Source organism: Bos javanicus, chromosome 7, assembly GCF_032452875.1.
Source record: "Bos javanicus breed banteng chromosome 7, ARS-OSU_banteng_1.0, whole genome shotgun sequence".
NCBI lineage: Eukaryota > Metazoa > Chordata > Mammalia > Artiodactyla > Bovidae > Bos > Bos javanicus.
In genome coordinates this window covers 109,134,362-109,153,139 of record NC_083874.1, presented here as the reverse complement: position 1 = coordinate 109,153,139, position 18,778 = coordinate 109,134,362, and the positions used below count along the sequence as shown (strand labels likewise).

General features: G+C 38.3%; 1 protein-coding gene across 12 annotated transcripts in view; it reads left to right on the top strand.

Moving 5' to 3' along the window:
* The window catches only part of TMEM232 (transmembrane protein 232), a 346,766-nt gene that overhangs the window by 119,720 nt on the left and 208,268 nt on the right, over window positions 1-18,778 (top strand). For all 12 annotated transcript variants that reach the window (XM_061424541.1, XM_061424543.1, XM_061424539.1 and 9 more), the window contains one exon: window positions 6,294-6,472. In XM_061424541.1, coding sequence (XP_061280525.1) covers window positions 6,294-6,472 — 179 coding nt within the window. The remainder of the gene's footprint in view (window positions 1-6,293; window positions 6,473-18,778) is intronic.

Genomic DNA, 18,778 nt, shown 5'->3' with positions numbered 1-18,778 from the left:
TCAAAATTTCAAAGGCTGTATTCTTTTATAATCATTCATATGAGCAGAAATATCCATATTTCACATTCACTGAGTATGTGACATATAAATACCTAGACTGCAGTTAAAGGCTTCCAAAGAGTCCAAACACTGAAATAAAGCATTGCTACAAAGAAAGGTTCATAAAATATTGGTTTTCAAATGGTATAATCTCTCAATTTTTCAAGGTTTGTTAAGAATTTTGTTTTGCTTCAGTTTGATTTCCTAGCACACTGTCTGCTTAGCTGCAGACAGAGACGCACTTTCTCTCAGTGCGTTTATGGCAGCATCTTTGACAGCTGCCACAGGCCACTCAGAGCAGAACAGAAAAATGCCCTGTGTTGCGGTCTTGTCCTTGGATGGGAAGTTTCAGAGCAGGCATGCTTCTCAGCCAGTGTCTGAACGTCCATGTGAGAGTGCATTTTGTTTTTCAAAACAGTTGTAGCACATCCTATCTGTCTTGATAAGAACTTTCTTCTTCATTAACTGTCAGTCAGTTGGATGTCACAGATTCTCCCTACAAATATCTATAAGCAACACTTCACTGTTGCTTAAATCAACAGGTGAACAGCTTACTTTTAAAGTCATCATTGGCATTTGAAAACTGAGTTTTGAGAACAGTTATCAGAATGTATTTTATGGTTTGTCACTGTGGAGACATATCATATTCAGTTCAGAGATTTTAAGGTTCTAAAACATTGTTTCTCAAAAAACAATAATTTAAAGTGTGTGAAGGAAGGTAATCTGCATGTGTTTCTGTTGATCACGGTACTTAATGTAAAGAATCTAGGAGTTTAGAAATAAATTTATAAATGGGTTAAAATCTACAGCATACTTTATCATCTTGCTAAAAAACTGCTTTTTTTATTTCTGAGGTTTACACTTCCAGAATTATTCATTAAAAGCTCATAATTGTTTCTCTACTTATATTGAGTTCAGGCCTTATTTTTATGCTAATGACTCACAAATCCATAATTTCCATTCTGTTCTTTTACTTGAATTATAGCTCTGTTTTTGCACAAAGCTACAGAACCCTGAATATCGGATTCCCCTCACCCATCATCATGCCATATTAATTTATCTCCTTTCTCTCCAAACTGGCTTTTCTTTATAATCTAATTTCTGCAACCAGTTTCGTTGTCGTTTGTTTCCTGAGTCTGAACATGTACATGTCCTTCTCCTCCATAGCATAGAAGTCTAATGAGACCTATTCCACGATGTCTTAGCTTTGCCCTTTACTCTGCAGTCTCCTACTGCTCATGACAGCAAAGCCCTAGATGACCTCATTAAACTCCCATATTGGTTTCCCAGTTTATTGCTTGAATAGACATAACATTTCTTAACAGTGTGAGAATTTCTTTGGTATAATAAATAAAGGACAGAAGCAGAAGATATTGAGAAGAAGTGGCAAGAATACACAGAAGAACTATACAAAAAAGATCTTCATGACCCAGATAATCACAATGGTGTTGAAAGGTTGTTGTTGAATCACGCGAAGACACCAGGATTCTTGGCCCCCGGAGAAGAATTCAATCTGGGGCCAGAGACGAGGCTTGATCGCTCAGAGCTTTTGTGTAATAAAGTTTTATTAAAGTGTAAAGGAGATAGAGAAAGCTTCTGACATAGGCATCAGAGGGGAGCAGGAAGAGTACCCGCTTGCTAGTGTTAACAATGAAGTTATATAATCCAAAGAATATCTGGAGGTTGTAAAGACCTCATCAGACCTACTCCCATAATTTACATTTTAAGATAACACTGTCCTCAGGCAAGATACATCCTTGTAAAGACCAGGTCTACTCCCATAATTTACATTTTAAGATAACAGAAGGTTGAATCCAAAGACTGTCCTTAGGCAGGATACATTATTGTTATATAATCCTAAGGAATGTGGAGAAAGAAAAAAGTTTGTCCTTTCTTCCTCCTTGAGAATTCCAGACCCCTCTCTCCTTGGACACCCCTAGACTCCCTATCAACCTGCCTAGGAAATGACTCTCTCAGTGTGATCACTGACCTAGAGCCAGACATCCTGGAATGTGAAGTCAAGTGGGCCTTAGGAAGCATCACTATGAATAAAGCTAGTGGAGGTGATGGAATCCAGCTGAGGTATTTCAAATCCTAAAAGATGATGCTGTGAAAGTGCTGCACTCAATATGCCAGAAAACTTGGAAAACTTAGCAGTGGCCACAGAATTGGAAAAGGTCAGTTTTCATTCCAGTCCCAAAGAAAGGCAACATTAAAGAATGTTCAAACTACCACACATTTATACCCATCTCACACGCTAACAAAGTAATGCTCAAGATTCACCATGCTAGGCTTCAACAGTATGTGAACCATGAACTTCCAGATGTTTAAGCTGGATTTAGAAAAGGCAGAGGAGCCAGAGAGCAAATTGCCAACATCCATCAAAAGAGCAAGAGAGTTCCAGAAAAACACCTACTTCTGCTTTATTGACTACACCAAACCATTTGACTGTGTGGATCACAACAAACTGTGGAAAATTCTTCAAGAGATGGGAATACCAGACCACCTGACCTGCCTCCTGAGAAAACTATATGCAGGTCAGGAAGCAACAGTTAAAACTGGACTTGGAACAACAGACTGTTTCCAAATTGGGAAAGGAGTACATCACTGCTGAATATTTTCACCCTGCTCATTTAACTTATATGCAGAGTATATCATGCGAAACGCTGGGCTGGAGGAAGCATAAGCTGGAGTCAAGATTGCCAGGAGAAATATCAATAACCTCAGATGTACTGATGACACCACCCTTATGATAGAAAGTGAAGAGGAACTAAGGAGCCTCCTGATGAAAGTGAAAGAGGAGAGTGAAAAATATTGGATGGTTGGATGGCACCATCAACTCACTGGACATGAGTATGCACACACGGGGAGACAGTGAAGGACAGGGAAGCCTGGGCATGCTGCAGTCCATGGGGTTGCAAAGAGTCAGAAATGACTTAATGACTGGAGAACAACAGCTTCACACTGCTGATGAGAGCTGATGAGAGAGGTGAAGACTGGAATAATCTTACTCCATGAAGCGTGGCCTCTTCAATTCAGAAAAGTCCTTTTCTTTACAATCTCACCTTCTATTCCATTCACAGGAAAGGAAGGTGCTGTAGAAGGTAAGAGAACACAGAAAAGAAATGAGTTTAGAAATGAGAGGAGGAAGGCTTCTATCTAAAATTGATATTTGAGAAGAGAAAGTGTAAGTTGCAATCAAGAGGCTAAGTTAAGCAGCAGATTCTTCTGAAAATACAGTTTTCCCCTCATAAGAATTTTGCCAATTAAAATCAGTATACTGCAATAGTTGAAATTATATATGGGAAGTCATGTCTGTAAGATGGTGGAACAGGAGTTCCTTGGCCTTCATCCTCTCACGGAAAAAAATAACTTGGCAAACATCCGTAAACAAAAGCACCTTTGGGAGGACCTGGGAACCCAAGTAATAGGTTGTAAAACACAAATGCAACCCAAGACTCGGGAGAGCCTCTTCAAGAAGGCGGGCTGGACTTCGGTGGCCAGCCTGTCAAGTGGTCTAACTGTGGACCTAGAAGCTCCACCGTCTTCCTGTGAACTCAGCTCCTCCCCTGCTTGTCTGCAGTCTTGCCACTAGCCCCACCCACCAGAGGACTTGAGAGGACCCATGCTTGCTGTGCCCTGAGTCCTGGGCCCACTGACTGAGGCCTGACGGTGAATCCTGAAGCATCTCTGAGACCTGGTTCTAGCCTCACTCTTCCAGAAGCAGTTCTGTGCACCCAGGAACCCACCCAGGGACCTCGCAGGAGCATGCACACAGACATAGAGGAGCTCAATCCATTCGTACTCGATAACAGGCCTGAGACCTGTGGACCCAGCCATGGTCCCATGACCAGCTCCAGCCCATTCCACACGATCCTGGAGATGCTCCCACCCGTTCAGGGACCCACAGGAACCAGGCCCAGTTAGGTCCCCTAGTAACAGGTCAACTGACCCCAAGTGGAGAGGGAGCTGTGAGAAGAGAGGAGGATAGAGAGGATCTTAAATGGAGCTACCATAGAGAGTTCATCTGAGAAATGGGTAAGGTAAAATAACAAAAGATAAATGAGGTCAGAGTAAATGGTAGACATTTGAGCAAAAGACTAATGCTGTACTGTTCAATGAGATGTTGTGTTTCAGTTCAGTCACTCAGTCGTGTTCGACTCTTTGTGACCCCATGAATTGCAGCATGCCAGGCCTTCCTGTCTATCACCAACCCCCAGAGCTTGCTAAAACTCATGTCCATCAAGTATATGATGCCATCCAGCCATCTCATCCTCTGTCGTTCCCTTCTCCTCCTGCTCCCAATCCTTCCCAGGATCAGAGTCTTTTCCAATGAGTCAACTCTTTGCATGAGGTGGCCAAAGTATTGGAGTTTCAGCTTCAGCATCAGTCCTTCCAAAGAACACCCAGGACTGATCTCCTTCAGAATGGACTGGTTGGATCTCCTTGCAGTCCAAGGGACTCTCAAGAGTCTTCTCCAACACCACAGTTCAAAAGCATCAATTCTTTGGCACTCAGCTTTCCTTATAGTCCAACTCTCACATCCATACATGACCACTGGAAAAACCATAGCCTTGACTAGACGGACTTTTCCAGGCAAAGTAATGTCTCTGCTTTTTAATATTCTATCTAGGTTGGCCATAATTTTTCTTCCAAAGAGCAAGCATCTTTTAATTTCATGGCTATAGTCACCATCTGCAGTGATTTTGGAGCCCCCCAAAATAAAGTCTCTCACTGTTTCCATTGTTTCCCTACCTGTTTCCCATGAAGTGATGGGACCAGATGCCATGATCTTAGTTTTCTGAATGCTGAGCTTTAAGCCAACTTTTTCACTCTCCTCTTTCACTTTCATCAAGAGGCTCCTTAGTTCCCTTTCACTTTCTGCCATTAGTGTGGTGTCATCTACATATCTGAGGTTATTGATATTTCTCCCATCAGTCTTGATTCCAGCTTGTGATTCATCCAGGCCAGTATTTCGTATGATGTACTCTGCATATAAGTTAAGTCACCATGGTGACAATATACACCCTGTGTGTGATGCTACAGGGATTTTTATCCAAGTTGAGGCTCATATGTTACGTTCCCTTCTATTATTCTAAGTATGATATAATCTTCATAGCAGGATTGTAATGAGTAACTAGAATATGGATACTTACTCCCAGGTTTTCTATTTATCATAACAGTAATAGTTTTTATTAACCTGGTTATGAAATCCAGATTGAATTAGGAAAAGTTGAAGATTATGACTTTTCAGTGTGTTTATCTCTTTAGATTGATGATTTCAGAGTCAGACTAGCTCTCACCAGAATACCTTCCATCTCTCTCTCTGAACCTTTTCTTCCTCCTACTCCTCTTTCTTGCTTCACGTATAGTCAATACTCTCATGGTGCTCTTTGGCTAACTTAAGCTCATATACCATTTGAGACATGCATTATTCTCTAAATTTATTTATCCCATCACTATCTAAATTAGGTTCTCTTTTCTTGAGTAGTATTTCATAGCAATATATCATCTAGGTAAGATATAATTAAGATAAAGAGAAACTTCGTCCTCTTTTCTGTAAGAGAAATGCATATTTTAAAAGTAGAACTTGGTAACTTATTTAAATTGCTAATTGGTATATAATTTTTAGAAGGAGAAGTGTATTAGACTTTTAAAAAACCTCTTCTGAATTAATTACTCCCTTCCCCTATTTCATTTGATTTATGTATCTACTACTTAAAAAAATCTCCAGCTTATAATTACATCAGTAGTTTTTGTGTGCTTTTCACATTACTTTTAAAGCTTTTTTCTTGATTCAGATGCCATATTTCAAGGAGTTTGATCATTTTTATAACAGGCAGGATTTTTCTCCTATTTCACTGATTTATTAAAAAATTCACCATGGTGGTCTGTGTTTATATTGCCTTAAACTAATTCCTCTTTATTTGAATTCCAAAAGTGTGTTTACAGTACATAGTTAAGAGTTTATCTTTTAACTTTTTAATTTATGAGGTATAATATTAGTTAGGTGTAAGTAACTTTTCATATGGTTAGAAGTTTTTAAATCATCTGTGAGATGTTTTAAAATTAAAGGAGTAAAAAAAAATAAAAAAAAATTAAAGGAGTAAAAGTAATCATGGGTAAAAAAAAAATTCCAAAGCTCAGAATTTAAAACTTTAAAATATTAATAAAGTTAAGTGTCTTCTTTTTTCACAATAACATGAATTAGTAAGATGAATAAAACATCTTCCAAAATGTTTCTTTTTAAACAGGTGACCAAGTGAAATGGGCTGGACGCTATGGCCTACTGTACAACCTGGTGAAAATGTCATGGGAACTTCGGGGAGATAAAGAGCAGGATGGACTTAGGAACAAAATATGGCAAATGTTACAGAAAACAAAGGATCGTGAGAAAGATGGGCGAATCTGTAATGCAGTAAATATTGCTCAAGTAAGATAATACGCTGGGTAATCAATAGGAAATTTTATCACCAGGAAGCATTTGTCCTTTATCTCTGAATATCCATAATCAGTGTGTATCAGTGATTCACAATTGAGAACACAATTTACAAAATTTAATACTGACCTAATTTTAGTTAAAGAAGAGAGTTGGCAGTCTTCTGATTAAGCAGCTTCAAGAAAGGAGTTAATTTTGGGAAAGAGTAATTGTTCTGCTTTGGGCTTGTGACTTCAAGACACAACTCTAACTAGGCTGCCTGTACATTCTAATTTGTCGAGGTTAGCCTGGGTCTATGCCTAATTTTCCAGCTTTCTTATTAGTAGTGGATTAATTCATTCTTAAAAGTGTCTCAATTTGGATAATAAATTATTTAGTTATCTTAATTTATAAGTTTACCTTTCCAGCATCAGACAATATAAGTCACAAATTTGGACTCACTACATCTAATGTCTTTTTCTTTAAAGTTAAAAATATGTTTTACAAATTCTTGGTTTTTCCATTCTGTTTGAATATATATGTAAAATCACTTTGAAACTAGCTATCCATTCTTCATAAAATACGAATATGATTTTCCAGTGATTTTTTTAATGCATGTGATACCTATGATATTTCAAAACTCCATCAAATTTTTCGCCCCCTCTTCATGTCTTATTTTGAAACAGGTTAATTTGTTATCCTAAAGTATACTGTTTTTCTGTCCCTGAAAGTTCTGGTTCTTTCTAGCTTTCACAGATATGATTATTCCTAACACTGTTCATATCCTGTTTTCTAATAATTAAGGGTGTGTTGATGTTAACAAGAAGAGCAAATAATGATTCACTCTGCTTAATTGATTGTCCAAGTGTATGAGTAGGCCATTATCGCAATACAGAATATCTACACTTCAGATCCTTGCTGCTGCTGCTAAGTCGCTTCAGTCATGTCTGACTCTGTGCGACCCCATAGATGGCAGCCTGCCAGGCTCCCCTGTCCCTGGGATTCTCCAGGCAAGAACACTGGAGTGGGTTGCCATTTCCCTCTCCAACGCATGAAAGTGAAAAGTGAAAGTGAAGTTGCTCAGTCGTGTACGACTCTTCGCAACCCCATGGACTACAGCCTACCAGGCTCCTCAGTCCATGGGATTTTCCAGGCAAGAGTACTGGAGTGGGGTTCCAGATCCTTAGTGGAAAACAAAACCTTAAACTCTTTGTTTTTGAATTATACATCTGATTTGGAGTAATGATCTTCATGGAGGACAATATGAAAACATGTAGTCCATTCTTTTCTCTAGATTTCTAATATTCTTTTTTTTTTCGAGGAAAAAGCCAATCAAATTGCTGCCCTTTTAAGCTACATTGTTTTGGATTTCATGGACTTGCTTTTATGCAGTTTGCTTTAGCTTTTCCTTGGTTTTGGAGTGAGGAACACAGAAAAAAGAGAAGAGAAACAGAGAAAATCATCGTACCTATTACAGTGATGACCACTGTATCACCCAGTATTCTCTTTACTGGGTTATAGGAAATAAATCCTCCATGTGCTTTCTGAACCTTATTATTGATTTTATTTTGTATAAGATACTTACTGAAGCTTAAAAAAATAGTCAAATTTTTAGCCATTTTCTAAGAGAAATAGAGGATGATCAATGCATCTTATTTGGTCTTATTATTTTCTTTTTTTCCTGCTTCCATGATTCTTTCAGTTACTTATGTTCTTATCTGGTTTTGTACCTATTTTCATACGCCATTTCATATCTCAAGTGGATTATATTGTAACTACATGAATGAGCTAACTCAAACTTGTCATTTCTAGAATTAGAATTCTATTTATAAGCCTGTTTTCAAGGCCAATCACTTGGTGTAAGATAGCTTCTTTCTTCAAAATTTTACTAAATTTCTATAGATAATTACATTTGAAATTCGTAAGTCACTTAATCAGACATGGCAAATATTTTTTAGATGCTAGATCCAAGTGAAGACCTTATTACTCAAGCAGTCAGTTCTGAGAATAAAGGAATAAACAAAAGCTTAACCGCTAGATGTGCTAATTAGTTTTCGGTGCTTAGTGAGACTTCCAAGGGATGCTTTCATTCATTTTAAATAGTCAGTATGTGAGGAAGGCACGCTTTCCCTACAGAAAAATCTAAATTAAAGATTTGTAAAAGCAGTTATATCAATTTATGTGTAATACATATTTAATATAAAACAAGCTTAATTTGTATTAGGTAGTCTAACAAAAGGAATAATTTACTATAGACCTGTTTCATATATAGGTTAACTAGAGACAGCTAGACAGATTTGAATTATTAAACAATATAAGTAATGATATAAATGATAAATTAGAAAATATCTAGTTGGTTAAATATCACTTAATTTAGTTTGATTCTCTTATTTAATATTGAGATATATGAGTATGTAAAGTGAGAAATTATATAAAAGTTCTCACTAAGAACAGTAAAAAATATGAAGCAAATATGAGTACTTACTAAATTAATTTTATCATACTAAATTCTATGGAAGAAGCAAGGATGTCCAATAAATAACCTTTACACAGTAAATTTTATGTTTCATCCAGAATACCTATTCTTTAGAAGATAAGGAGTAGTACAAAAGGAGTATTCTATACGTGACTGGCTCAGTAAAAGTTCATGACATAAACGGAAGCTCACATAGATGTTTGGTCTCTTTTTTCTTATATTAATGAGGAACACATTATTGTTTAAGTAGTATATGAGCTGGAAACGTAAATGATGAGTTACATGAAATGATCGAAAGGGAGAGGGTCAAAGGACATCTTTAAGGTAAGGAAATGGTATGAGCCAAAAATAAATTGGGACCTTTTAAGAGAAAGTCATTGGCTTACTTTCTCTAGTTGAGGAAGAAAGTTTGGACTGGGCAATATTAGGCATTAAATTTGAAAGGATGTTTGGGTTACCAAGGTAAGGTCTTAGGGACTAAAGGATGATTTTATAAAACTGGAGATTTTAAGAAAACCGTTTGAGGAGAAAATAGGTTGTTCTTACTGGATTTTAATGGTTTGGTAATTTTGCTTTGGAACTTGTGGAACACTGTTAGAGTAATTGTCCCCAGTTTATTCAGGGGTCGCTACATCATATCCTTCTTTCCACACTCAAATTCTTGGCTTGACCAGGTGACCTAATTTAAACAAGACTCATTGGAAAAGACTCTGATGCTGGGAGGGATTGGGGGCAGGAGGAGAAGGGGACGACAGAGGATGAGATGGCTGGATGGCATCACTGACTCGATGGACATGAGTCTGAATGAACTCCGGGAGTTGGTGATGGACAGGGAGGCCTGGCATGCTGCGATTCATGGGGTGGCAAAGAGTCGGACACGACTGAGCGACTGAACTGAACTGAACTGAATGTTATATAAGTAGAGATTTGAAAAATGCTTATATATTGGTGCTTGCCCTTTCTTGTTTTCTGGGACCCTGTAACTGATATGTAAATAAGTCAGAGTTAACCAGGTAGATGTGAGACAACATGGCAGAGAGACAAGCCATCCTAGTTTTTCAATGTCCCCATCTCAAAACTAGCTGGTCCCTGGCCAGCTGATTTTCCCAGTAGTCATGTATGGATGTGAGAGTTGGACCATAAAGAAGAGTGAGCACCAAGGTATTGATGCTTTCAAACTATGGTGTTGGAGAAGATTCTTGAGAGTCCCTTGGACTGCAAGGAGATCAAACAACTGAATCCTAAAGGAAATCAGTCCTGAATATTCATTGGAAGGACTGATGCTGAAGCTGAAGCTCCAATCCTTTGGGCCACCTGATGTGAACAGCCAACTCACTGGAAAAGACCCTGATGCTGGGAAAGATTGAAGGCAGACAGAGAAGGGGACGACAAGGACGAGATGGTTGAATGGCGTCACTGACTCCATGGACATGAATTTGAGCAAACTCCGGAGACAGCAAACGAGAGGAAACCTGACGTGCTGCCATCCATGGGGTTGCAAAGAGTCCGACACGACTGAGCGACTGAACAACAACCTGACCTAACAACGGATCACAGACACACACATGAGAGCAGAAGACACATTCTGCCATGCCCAGCTCTACTTGTTGGCCTTGGCACCGGGGAACTAAGCAAATGTTTGTGTTAAGCCTTTAAGTTTTGGAGTGGTTTTTTTTTTTTTTCCTAATGTAGTAGGAGTTTTCTAATTGAGCACTAAATAAATGAGATTTGAGTCTTCTACAATGTTCAGTGAAAATGTTATTTCTTTCATACTTATTTTTTAGTATTTAATTATTTTGTTTGGCTGCACTGGGTCTTAGCTGTGGCGTGTGGGATCTAATTGTGTTAAGTGGCTGTTTCATTGCAGCACACGGACTCTCTGGTTGTGGCACGCAGGTTCAGCTGTTGCAGCATACAGACTCTCTAGTTGTTTTGCATGGGCTCCAGAACTTGTGGGCTCAGAACATGGAGGCTTGGTTGTTCCACAGTGTGTGGAATCTTAGTTCCCTGACCAGAGATGGAACCTGCTTCCCCTGCATTGCAAGACAGATTCTTGATCATTGGACCCCCAGGGAAGTCTCCTTTCATAATTATTTCTTAAAAGGCACTAGTAGTAATAACGAAGATTTGTTGGGCATTTCCTGTGTACCATGTGCTAAACACTTTGCATGCATTCATTATTTAATCCTCAAAAAAGCCTCATATGATGTGTAAATTGTTAGAGTATTGCTTTTCTTGGGGATGGTTTTGATAGGCACCTGTAGTACAAAGTTATGAACCTCTGTCCATAGTTCATCAGACACTCTGTCTATCAGATCTAATCACTTGAATATACTTGTCACTTCCACTGTATATCAAAAGGGATTTGATTTAGGTCATACCTGAGAGGTCTAGTGGTTTTCTGTACTTTCTTCAATTTAAGTCTGAATTTGGCACTAAGGAGTTCATGATCTGAGCCACAGTCGGCTCCCAGTCTTGATTTGCTGACTGTATAGAGCTTTTCCATCTTCGGCTGAAAAGAATATAATCAGTCTGATTTTGCTGTTGACCATTTCGGGATGTCCATGTTTAGAGTCTTCTCTTGTGTTGTTGGAAGAGGGTGTTTGCTATGACCAGTGTGTTCTCTTGGCAAAACTTTACTAGCCTTTGCCCTGCTTCATTCTGTACTCCAAGGCTAAACTTGCCTGTTACTCTAGGTATCTCTTGATTTCCTACTTTTGCATTCCACTCACCTATAATGAAAAGGACATCTTTTTTGGTGTTAATTCTAGAAGATCTTGTAGGTCATCATAAAACTGTTTAACTTCAGCTTCTTCAGCGTTACTGTTTGGGGCAAAGACTTGGATTACTGTGATATTGAATGGCTTGCCTTGCAAACAAACAGAGATCCTTCTGTCATTTTTGAGATTGCATCCAAGTACTGCATTTCAGACTCTTGTTGACTAAGATGGCTATCTATTTCTTCTAAGGGATTCTTACCCGCAGTAATAGATACAGTGATCATCTGAGTTAAAGTCACCCTTTCTAGTCCATTTTAGTTCACTGATTGCTAAAATGTCGATGTTCACTCTTGCCATTGAAAGTTTGTTGCTGAATGAAAAGACACTGGGATTCTTGGCCTCCAGAGGAGAAGAATTCAATCCAGGGCCAGAGACAAGGCTTGATCACTCAGAGCTTTTGTGTAATAAAGTTTTATTAAAGTATAAAGGAGATACAGAAAGCTTCTGACATAGGCATCAGAAGGGGGCAGAAAGAGTATCCCCCTGCTAGTCTTCAGCTGGATGTTATATAACTCACTATGCTATGCTATGCTAAGTCACTTCAGTCGTGTCCGACTCTGTGCGACCCTAAAGATGGCAGCCCACCAGGCTCCCCCGTCCCTGGGATTCTCCAGGCAAGAACACTGGAGTGGGTTGCCATTTCCTTCTCCAATGTATGAAAGTGAAAAGGGAAAGTGAAGTCGCTCAGTCGTGTCCGACTCCTAGCGACCCCATGGACTGCAGCCTACCAGCCTCCTCCATCCATGGGATTTTCCAGGCAAGAGTACTGGAGTGGTGTGCCATTGCCTTCTCCAATATAACTCACTAGCAGTCTGTTAATGAAAGAAAGGAATGTCTTAAAACTCAGAATGGCACCAGGCTCCTCACCCATAAGATGCATTTTGGGATAATCTTGGCACCAAAAGGTTCATCCCAGGCCATAAAATGATTAACTTGAATCTTGCAGAAGGACAGACTACTATACAGTTTCATTTACATAGATTAAGGAAACAATATCTGAGTATAACATACTGGTTTGTCAAGTAGGTTCTGAGCCATTAGGCGGAACCGACTTGAGGACAGAGTTTGGGGTAAATGCATAGCACATGAGCATAGCTTAAGACAAACATTTCCATAAGAAAAATGCATTAGTTATTTTTAGGTTTGAGAATAGTTAACTTCAGGTGAAAACAGGTGTTATTATGGCAACACAGTATTTTAAGAGAAACCTCCTTTTATTTTTTTTATTTTTTTTAAATTTTATTTTATTTTTAAACTTTACATAATTGTATTAGTTTTGCCAAATATCAAAATGAATCCATCACAGGTATACATGTGCTCCCCATCCTGAACCCTCCTCCCTCCTCCCTCCCCATACCATCCCTCTGAAACCTCCTTTTAAATTTGTATAGAGAAGAAAAAAATATCATTAGTTTGTTTCCTCCTGCCACTTAAGAGACATAAAAATGTCTGACACTTGCAGGCTATTTCCTCCATTTGGAGACCCCTGGCCTTCCTGCCTGTTACCCTCTCGCCATCTCCTGTTTGACCACTTCCAATTTACCTTGATTCATGGATGTAACATTCCAGGTTCCTATGCAATATTGTTCCCTTTACAGCATCAGACTTTACTTCCATCACCAGTCACATCTACAACTGGGTGTTGTTTTCATTTTGACTCAGCTTCTTCATCCTTTCTGGAGCTATTTCTCTACTCTTCTCTGGAAGCATATTGAGTACCTACCAACCTGGGGAATTCATGAGAAAAGAACTTCATGAGAAAAGAGGAAATTCAAAAAGAATGAGAAAAGAAGAGAAGTGGGGGAAAAAAGAGTTTATGAGAAAAAAAAAAAAAGAGAGAGAGAGACCTGAGGGGTTTATTAGAAAAAAAGAGAAATGAAAGGCAAAGGACAAAAGGAAAGATATAGCCATCTGAATGCAGAGTTCTGAAGAATAGAAAGGAGAGATAAGAAAGCCTTCCTCAGTGATTAATGCAAAGAAATAGAGGAAAACAGCAGAATAGAAAAGACTAGAGATCTCTTCAAGAAAATTAGAGATACCAAAGGAACATTTCATGCAAAGATGGCACAATAAAGGACAGAAATGGTATGCACTAACAGAAGCAGAAGATATTCAGAAGAGGTGGCAAGAATACACAGAAGAACTGTACAAAAAAGATCTTCATGACCCAGATAATCACAATGGTGTGATCACTGACCTAGAGCCAGACATCCTGGAATGTGAAGTCAAGTGGGCTTTAGGAAGCATCACTATGAACAAAGCTAGTGGAGGTGATGGGATTCCAGTTTAGCTATTCCAAATCCTAAAAGACAATGCTGTGAAAGTGCTGTACTCAATATGCCAGCAAATTTGGAAAACTCAGCAGTGGCCACAGGACTGGAAAAGGTCAGTTTTCATTCCAATCCCGAAGAAAGGCAACACCAAAGATTGTTCAAAGTACTGCACAATTGCACTCATCTCACACACTACTAAAGTAATGCTCAAAGTTCTCCAAGCCAGGCTTCAACAGTACATGAAATGACAACTTCCAGATGTTCAAGCTGGATTTAGAAAAGGCAGAGGAACCAGAAAGCAAATTGCCAACATCTGTTCGATCATCAAAAAAGTGAGAGAGTTCCAGAAAAACATCTACTTCTGCTTTATTGACAATACCAAAGCCTTTGACTGTGTGGATCACAATAAACTGTGGAAAATTCTTCAAGAGATGGGGATACCAGACCACCTGACCTGCCTCTTGAGAAATCTGTATGCAGGTGAAGAAGCAACAGTTAGAACTGGACATGGAACAACAGACTGGTTCCAAACTGGGAAAGGAGTACGTCAAGGCTGTTCAGTTCAGTCGCTCAGTTGTGTCCGACTTTTGCGACCCCATGAATCACAGCACACCAGGCCTCCCTGTCCATCACCAACTCCTGGAGTTCACCCAGACTCACGTCCATCGAGTCAGTGATGCCATCCATCCATCTCATCCTCTGTCGTCCCCTTCTCCTCCTGCCCCCAATCCCTCCAAGCATCAGAGTCTTTTCCAATGAGTCAACTCTTCACATGAGGTGGCCAAAGTACTGGAGTTTCAGGGATGTACCTGCTTATTTAACTTAGATGCAGAGTACATCAAGGGAAATCCTGGGTTGGATGAGGCACAAGCTGGAATCAAGATTGCTGGGAGAAGTATCAATAACCTCAGATATGCAGATGACACCACACTTATGGCAGAAAGTGAAGAACTAAACAGCCTCCTGATGAAAGTGAAAGAGGAGAGTGAAAAAGTTGGCTTAAAACTCAACATTCAAAAAATAAACATCATGGCATTTGGTCCCATCACTTCATGGCAGAGATGGGGAAACAGTGGAAACAGTGGCTGACTTTTTTTTTCTTGGGCTCCAAAATCACTGCAGATGGTGACTGCAGCCATGAAATTAAAAGATGCTTGCTCCTTGGAAGAAAAACTATGATGAACCTAGACAGTATATTAAAAAGCAGACACATTACTTTGGCAGCAAAGGTCCATCTAGTCAAGGCTATGGTTTTTCCAGTAGTCATGTATGGATGTGAGAGTTAGACCATAAAGAAAGCTGAGCACTGAAGAGTTGGTGCTTTTGAACAGTGGTGTTGGAGAAACTCTTTGGAGTCCCTTGGACAGCAAGGAGATCCAACCAGTCCATCCTAAAGGAAATCAGTCCTGAAAGTTCATTGGAATTACTGATGCTAAAGTTGAAGCTCCAATATTAGGCCACCTGATGCGAAGAACTGACTCTGAAAAATACCCTGATGCTGGGAAAGACTGAAGGTGGGAGGGGAAGGGGATGACAGAGGATGAGATGGCTGGGTGGCATCATTGACTCAATGGACATGAGTTTGAGCAAACTCCGGGAGACAGTGAAGGACAGGAAGCCTGGCGTGCTGCAGTCCATGGGGTTGCAAAGAATTGGACACATCTAAGCGACTGAACTGAGCTGAATCTTGATTTTACTGATGAAGAAAGTATTATATTAAATAAGGACATTTAAGCTTCCCAAAAGGTAAAGTAACTTGACTGTGGATACTGGTGCAGATTATATTGTTTGATTTTCTTATGTTGAATAGTCACTGCATTCCTGTAAGAAAAACACTTGTTGATGCTGTAGTAATGTTTTTAATATGGCTGTATTTGTTTTGATATTATTTTGCTTAATATATTGCACCCATAATGTTTCTCTTATCATGTTTTCTTATAAGTAAAGTTATGCTGAACTAATACAATGTATTTGGAATTTGTTATCCTTTTTTTTCCCTTTCTATTCTTTGAAAGAATTTTGTCTTATTCTCATGATTTATTCCTTAGTAATTTTGTAGAATTTCCAAGTGAGGACATTTGATCATGGATACTTATAGAAAAGGTTTTAATTTGTAGAATAAATTTTCAGGTGTATGTCTTCCTAGACTTTATTTTTCTTTGCTTCAGTTTTGGTTGGTTTTTTCCTTCCTAAGAATTTATCTATGCCGTCTCCATTTTAAAGATACTTTATAATATTGTTCACGATATCCTTCTGTGATATTTAACATATTTAGAACCTGTCATGATGATGTCTCTTTTGTTCTCTTTTTAGTCTTTCGTGCCAAGAGTTTATGAAAAACAAGTTTTGATTCTTTTGATACTGATACTTATTACTTCTATTTTGAACCATTGATTATTGAAGATTTTTTAATGGCTACTTTTGCAGAGATTTGTTGTTATATTTATGATTTTTGATTTCTAGTTTAATTATGTACTCAGGGACAATAGTCTCATCATGATGAAATGGTCTTCTTTGTAAAAACTGTATCTTTTCTATTATGAATATACCTTTCTTTTATTAGGGTCCTTTTGGCTAGTATTTGCATGGAGTATCTGTTTCCTTTTTTAAATTTCAAGCTCTCTGAATCTTATATGTATGTATCTTTAGAGAAGCAGTATTTTTTTTTAACCTGAAAATTATTGACCTTGCATTTGAATCCTTATTCTATTTGCACTTAATGCCATTAGAATGTAGTTGTGTTTATTGCTACATCTTATTATTTACTATTCTATTTTTACTTCCTCTTCCTGGCTCTCCTTTCCACCCCCCTTTTCAATTCCATTCTTTTTTATTGAAGTTTATTTGATTTATGGTGCTATATTAACTTCAGGTATGAAGCACAGTGATCGATATTTTTATAAATTATATCCCATTAAAGTTACTTTGAAATACTGGTCGTATTCTTTGTGCTGTGAAGGTTTTCCTTGTATCTTATTTCATACCTGGTAGTTTGTGCCTCTTATTTGGCTTCCCTCTCTTGCCCCTGCCCCACTCTCCTGCCGACTAGTAGTCACTCATTTATTCTCTATAGGTCCGTTTGTTTTCTTATATGCTTATTTGTTTCTTATATTTCTTATAAGGATGAATTTCTTATATTTATTTGTTTTAATTTTTAGATTTCATATGCAAGTGAAAATATACAGTATTTGTTTTTCTCTGACTTACTTCACTAAGCATAATACCCTTCACGTCCATCTGTGTTGTAGCAAATGGCAAAATTTCATTCTTTTCTATAACTAATACATATATATATACATGTATTATATATAATATATATATATTTATTTTTAAATTGAGTTGTTTTCTTGATACTGAGTTGTGTGAACTCTTTGTGTATTTTGGATATTAACTCCTATCAGACACATCATTTGCCAATGTCTTCTCCCATTCAGTAGGTTGTCATTTTGCTTTGCTGTTGTCTTTCTTCACTCTGAAAAATATATAATATATATATATAATCTTTATGCATTCATCTGTTGATGGACACTTAGGGTGCTCCCAGTTCTCAGCTAATGTAAATAATGTTGCCATGAACATTAGAATACCTATATCTTTTTGAATTAGTGCTTTTGTTTTCTTGGGATATATACTCAAGTGGAATTGCCTGACTATAGGTCGTGGTTGTGTTAATATTTTGAGGAACCTTCATACTGTTTTCCATAGTGACTATCAATTTGCATTCCCACCAACAGTATACTGGGGTTCCCTTTTTTCCACAACTTTACCGGTGTTCATAATGTCTTGCCTCTTTGAAGACAGCTGCTCTGACCCGTGTGAGGTATATCTCACCGTGGTTTTGGTTTGCGTTTCCCTAATGATTAGTGATGCTGAGCATCTCCTCATGTGCCTGCTGGCTGTGTGTGTGTGTGTGTGTGTGTGTGTGTGTGTGTGTGTCTAGTGAGATCTGATGCCCATTTTTTAACTGACTTCTTCTCTTGATGCTGACTGGTGTGAACTCTGTGTATTTTGGATATTAACCCCTATCAGACACGTCATTTGCCAATATCTTCTCCCATTCAGTAGGTTGTCTTTTTGTTTTGTTGTTGTCTTCTTCACTCTGCAAAAGCATGTAAGTATAATTTGGTCAATTTGTTTATTTCACTTTTCTTTCTCTTGCTTGAAGAGACAGATCCAAAGCAACATTGCCAAGACTTACATCAAAGAGTGTATTGCTTATATTTTTTTCTAGGAGATTTATGGTTTCTAGACTTACAATTTAGGTCTAGAGTTCATTTTGAGTTTATTTTGAATAAGGTATAAGAAAATGTTCAAATTTCATTCTTTTATGCACCTTTCCAATTTTTTCCAACACCGCTTCTTTCAGAGACTGTCTTTTCTCCATGCATGTTTTTGCTTGCTTTGTTATCAATTAATTGACTATCTGTGCATAGTTTCTTTCTGGGCTCTCTATTCTGGCCATTGATCAGTATGTCTGTTTTTTTTTTTTTTTCGCCATTAACATATTGTTTTGATTACTGACCCCAGTTTAATGCTTGGGTCAGGAAGATCTCCTGGAGAAGGGAATGGCAACCCACTCCAGTATTCTTGCCTGGGAAATCCCATGGACAGAGGAGCCTGGCTGGCAATAGTCTATGGGATCTCAGAGTCTGACATGATGGAGCGACTAACATTTTTGTAATATAGTCTGAAGTCAGGAAGCATGATACCTCCAGGTTTGTTCTTTTTTCTTAAGATTGCTTTGGCCATTTGGGGTCTCCCATGGTTCTATACAAATTTTGGAATTATTTGT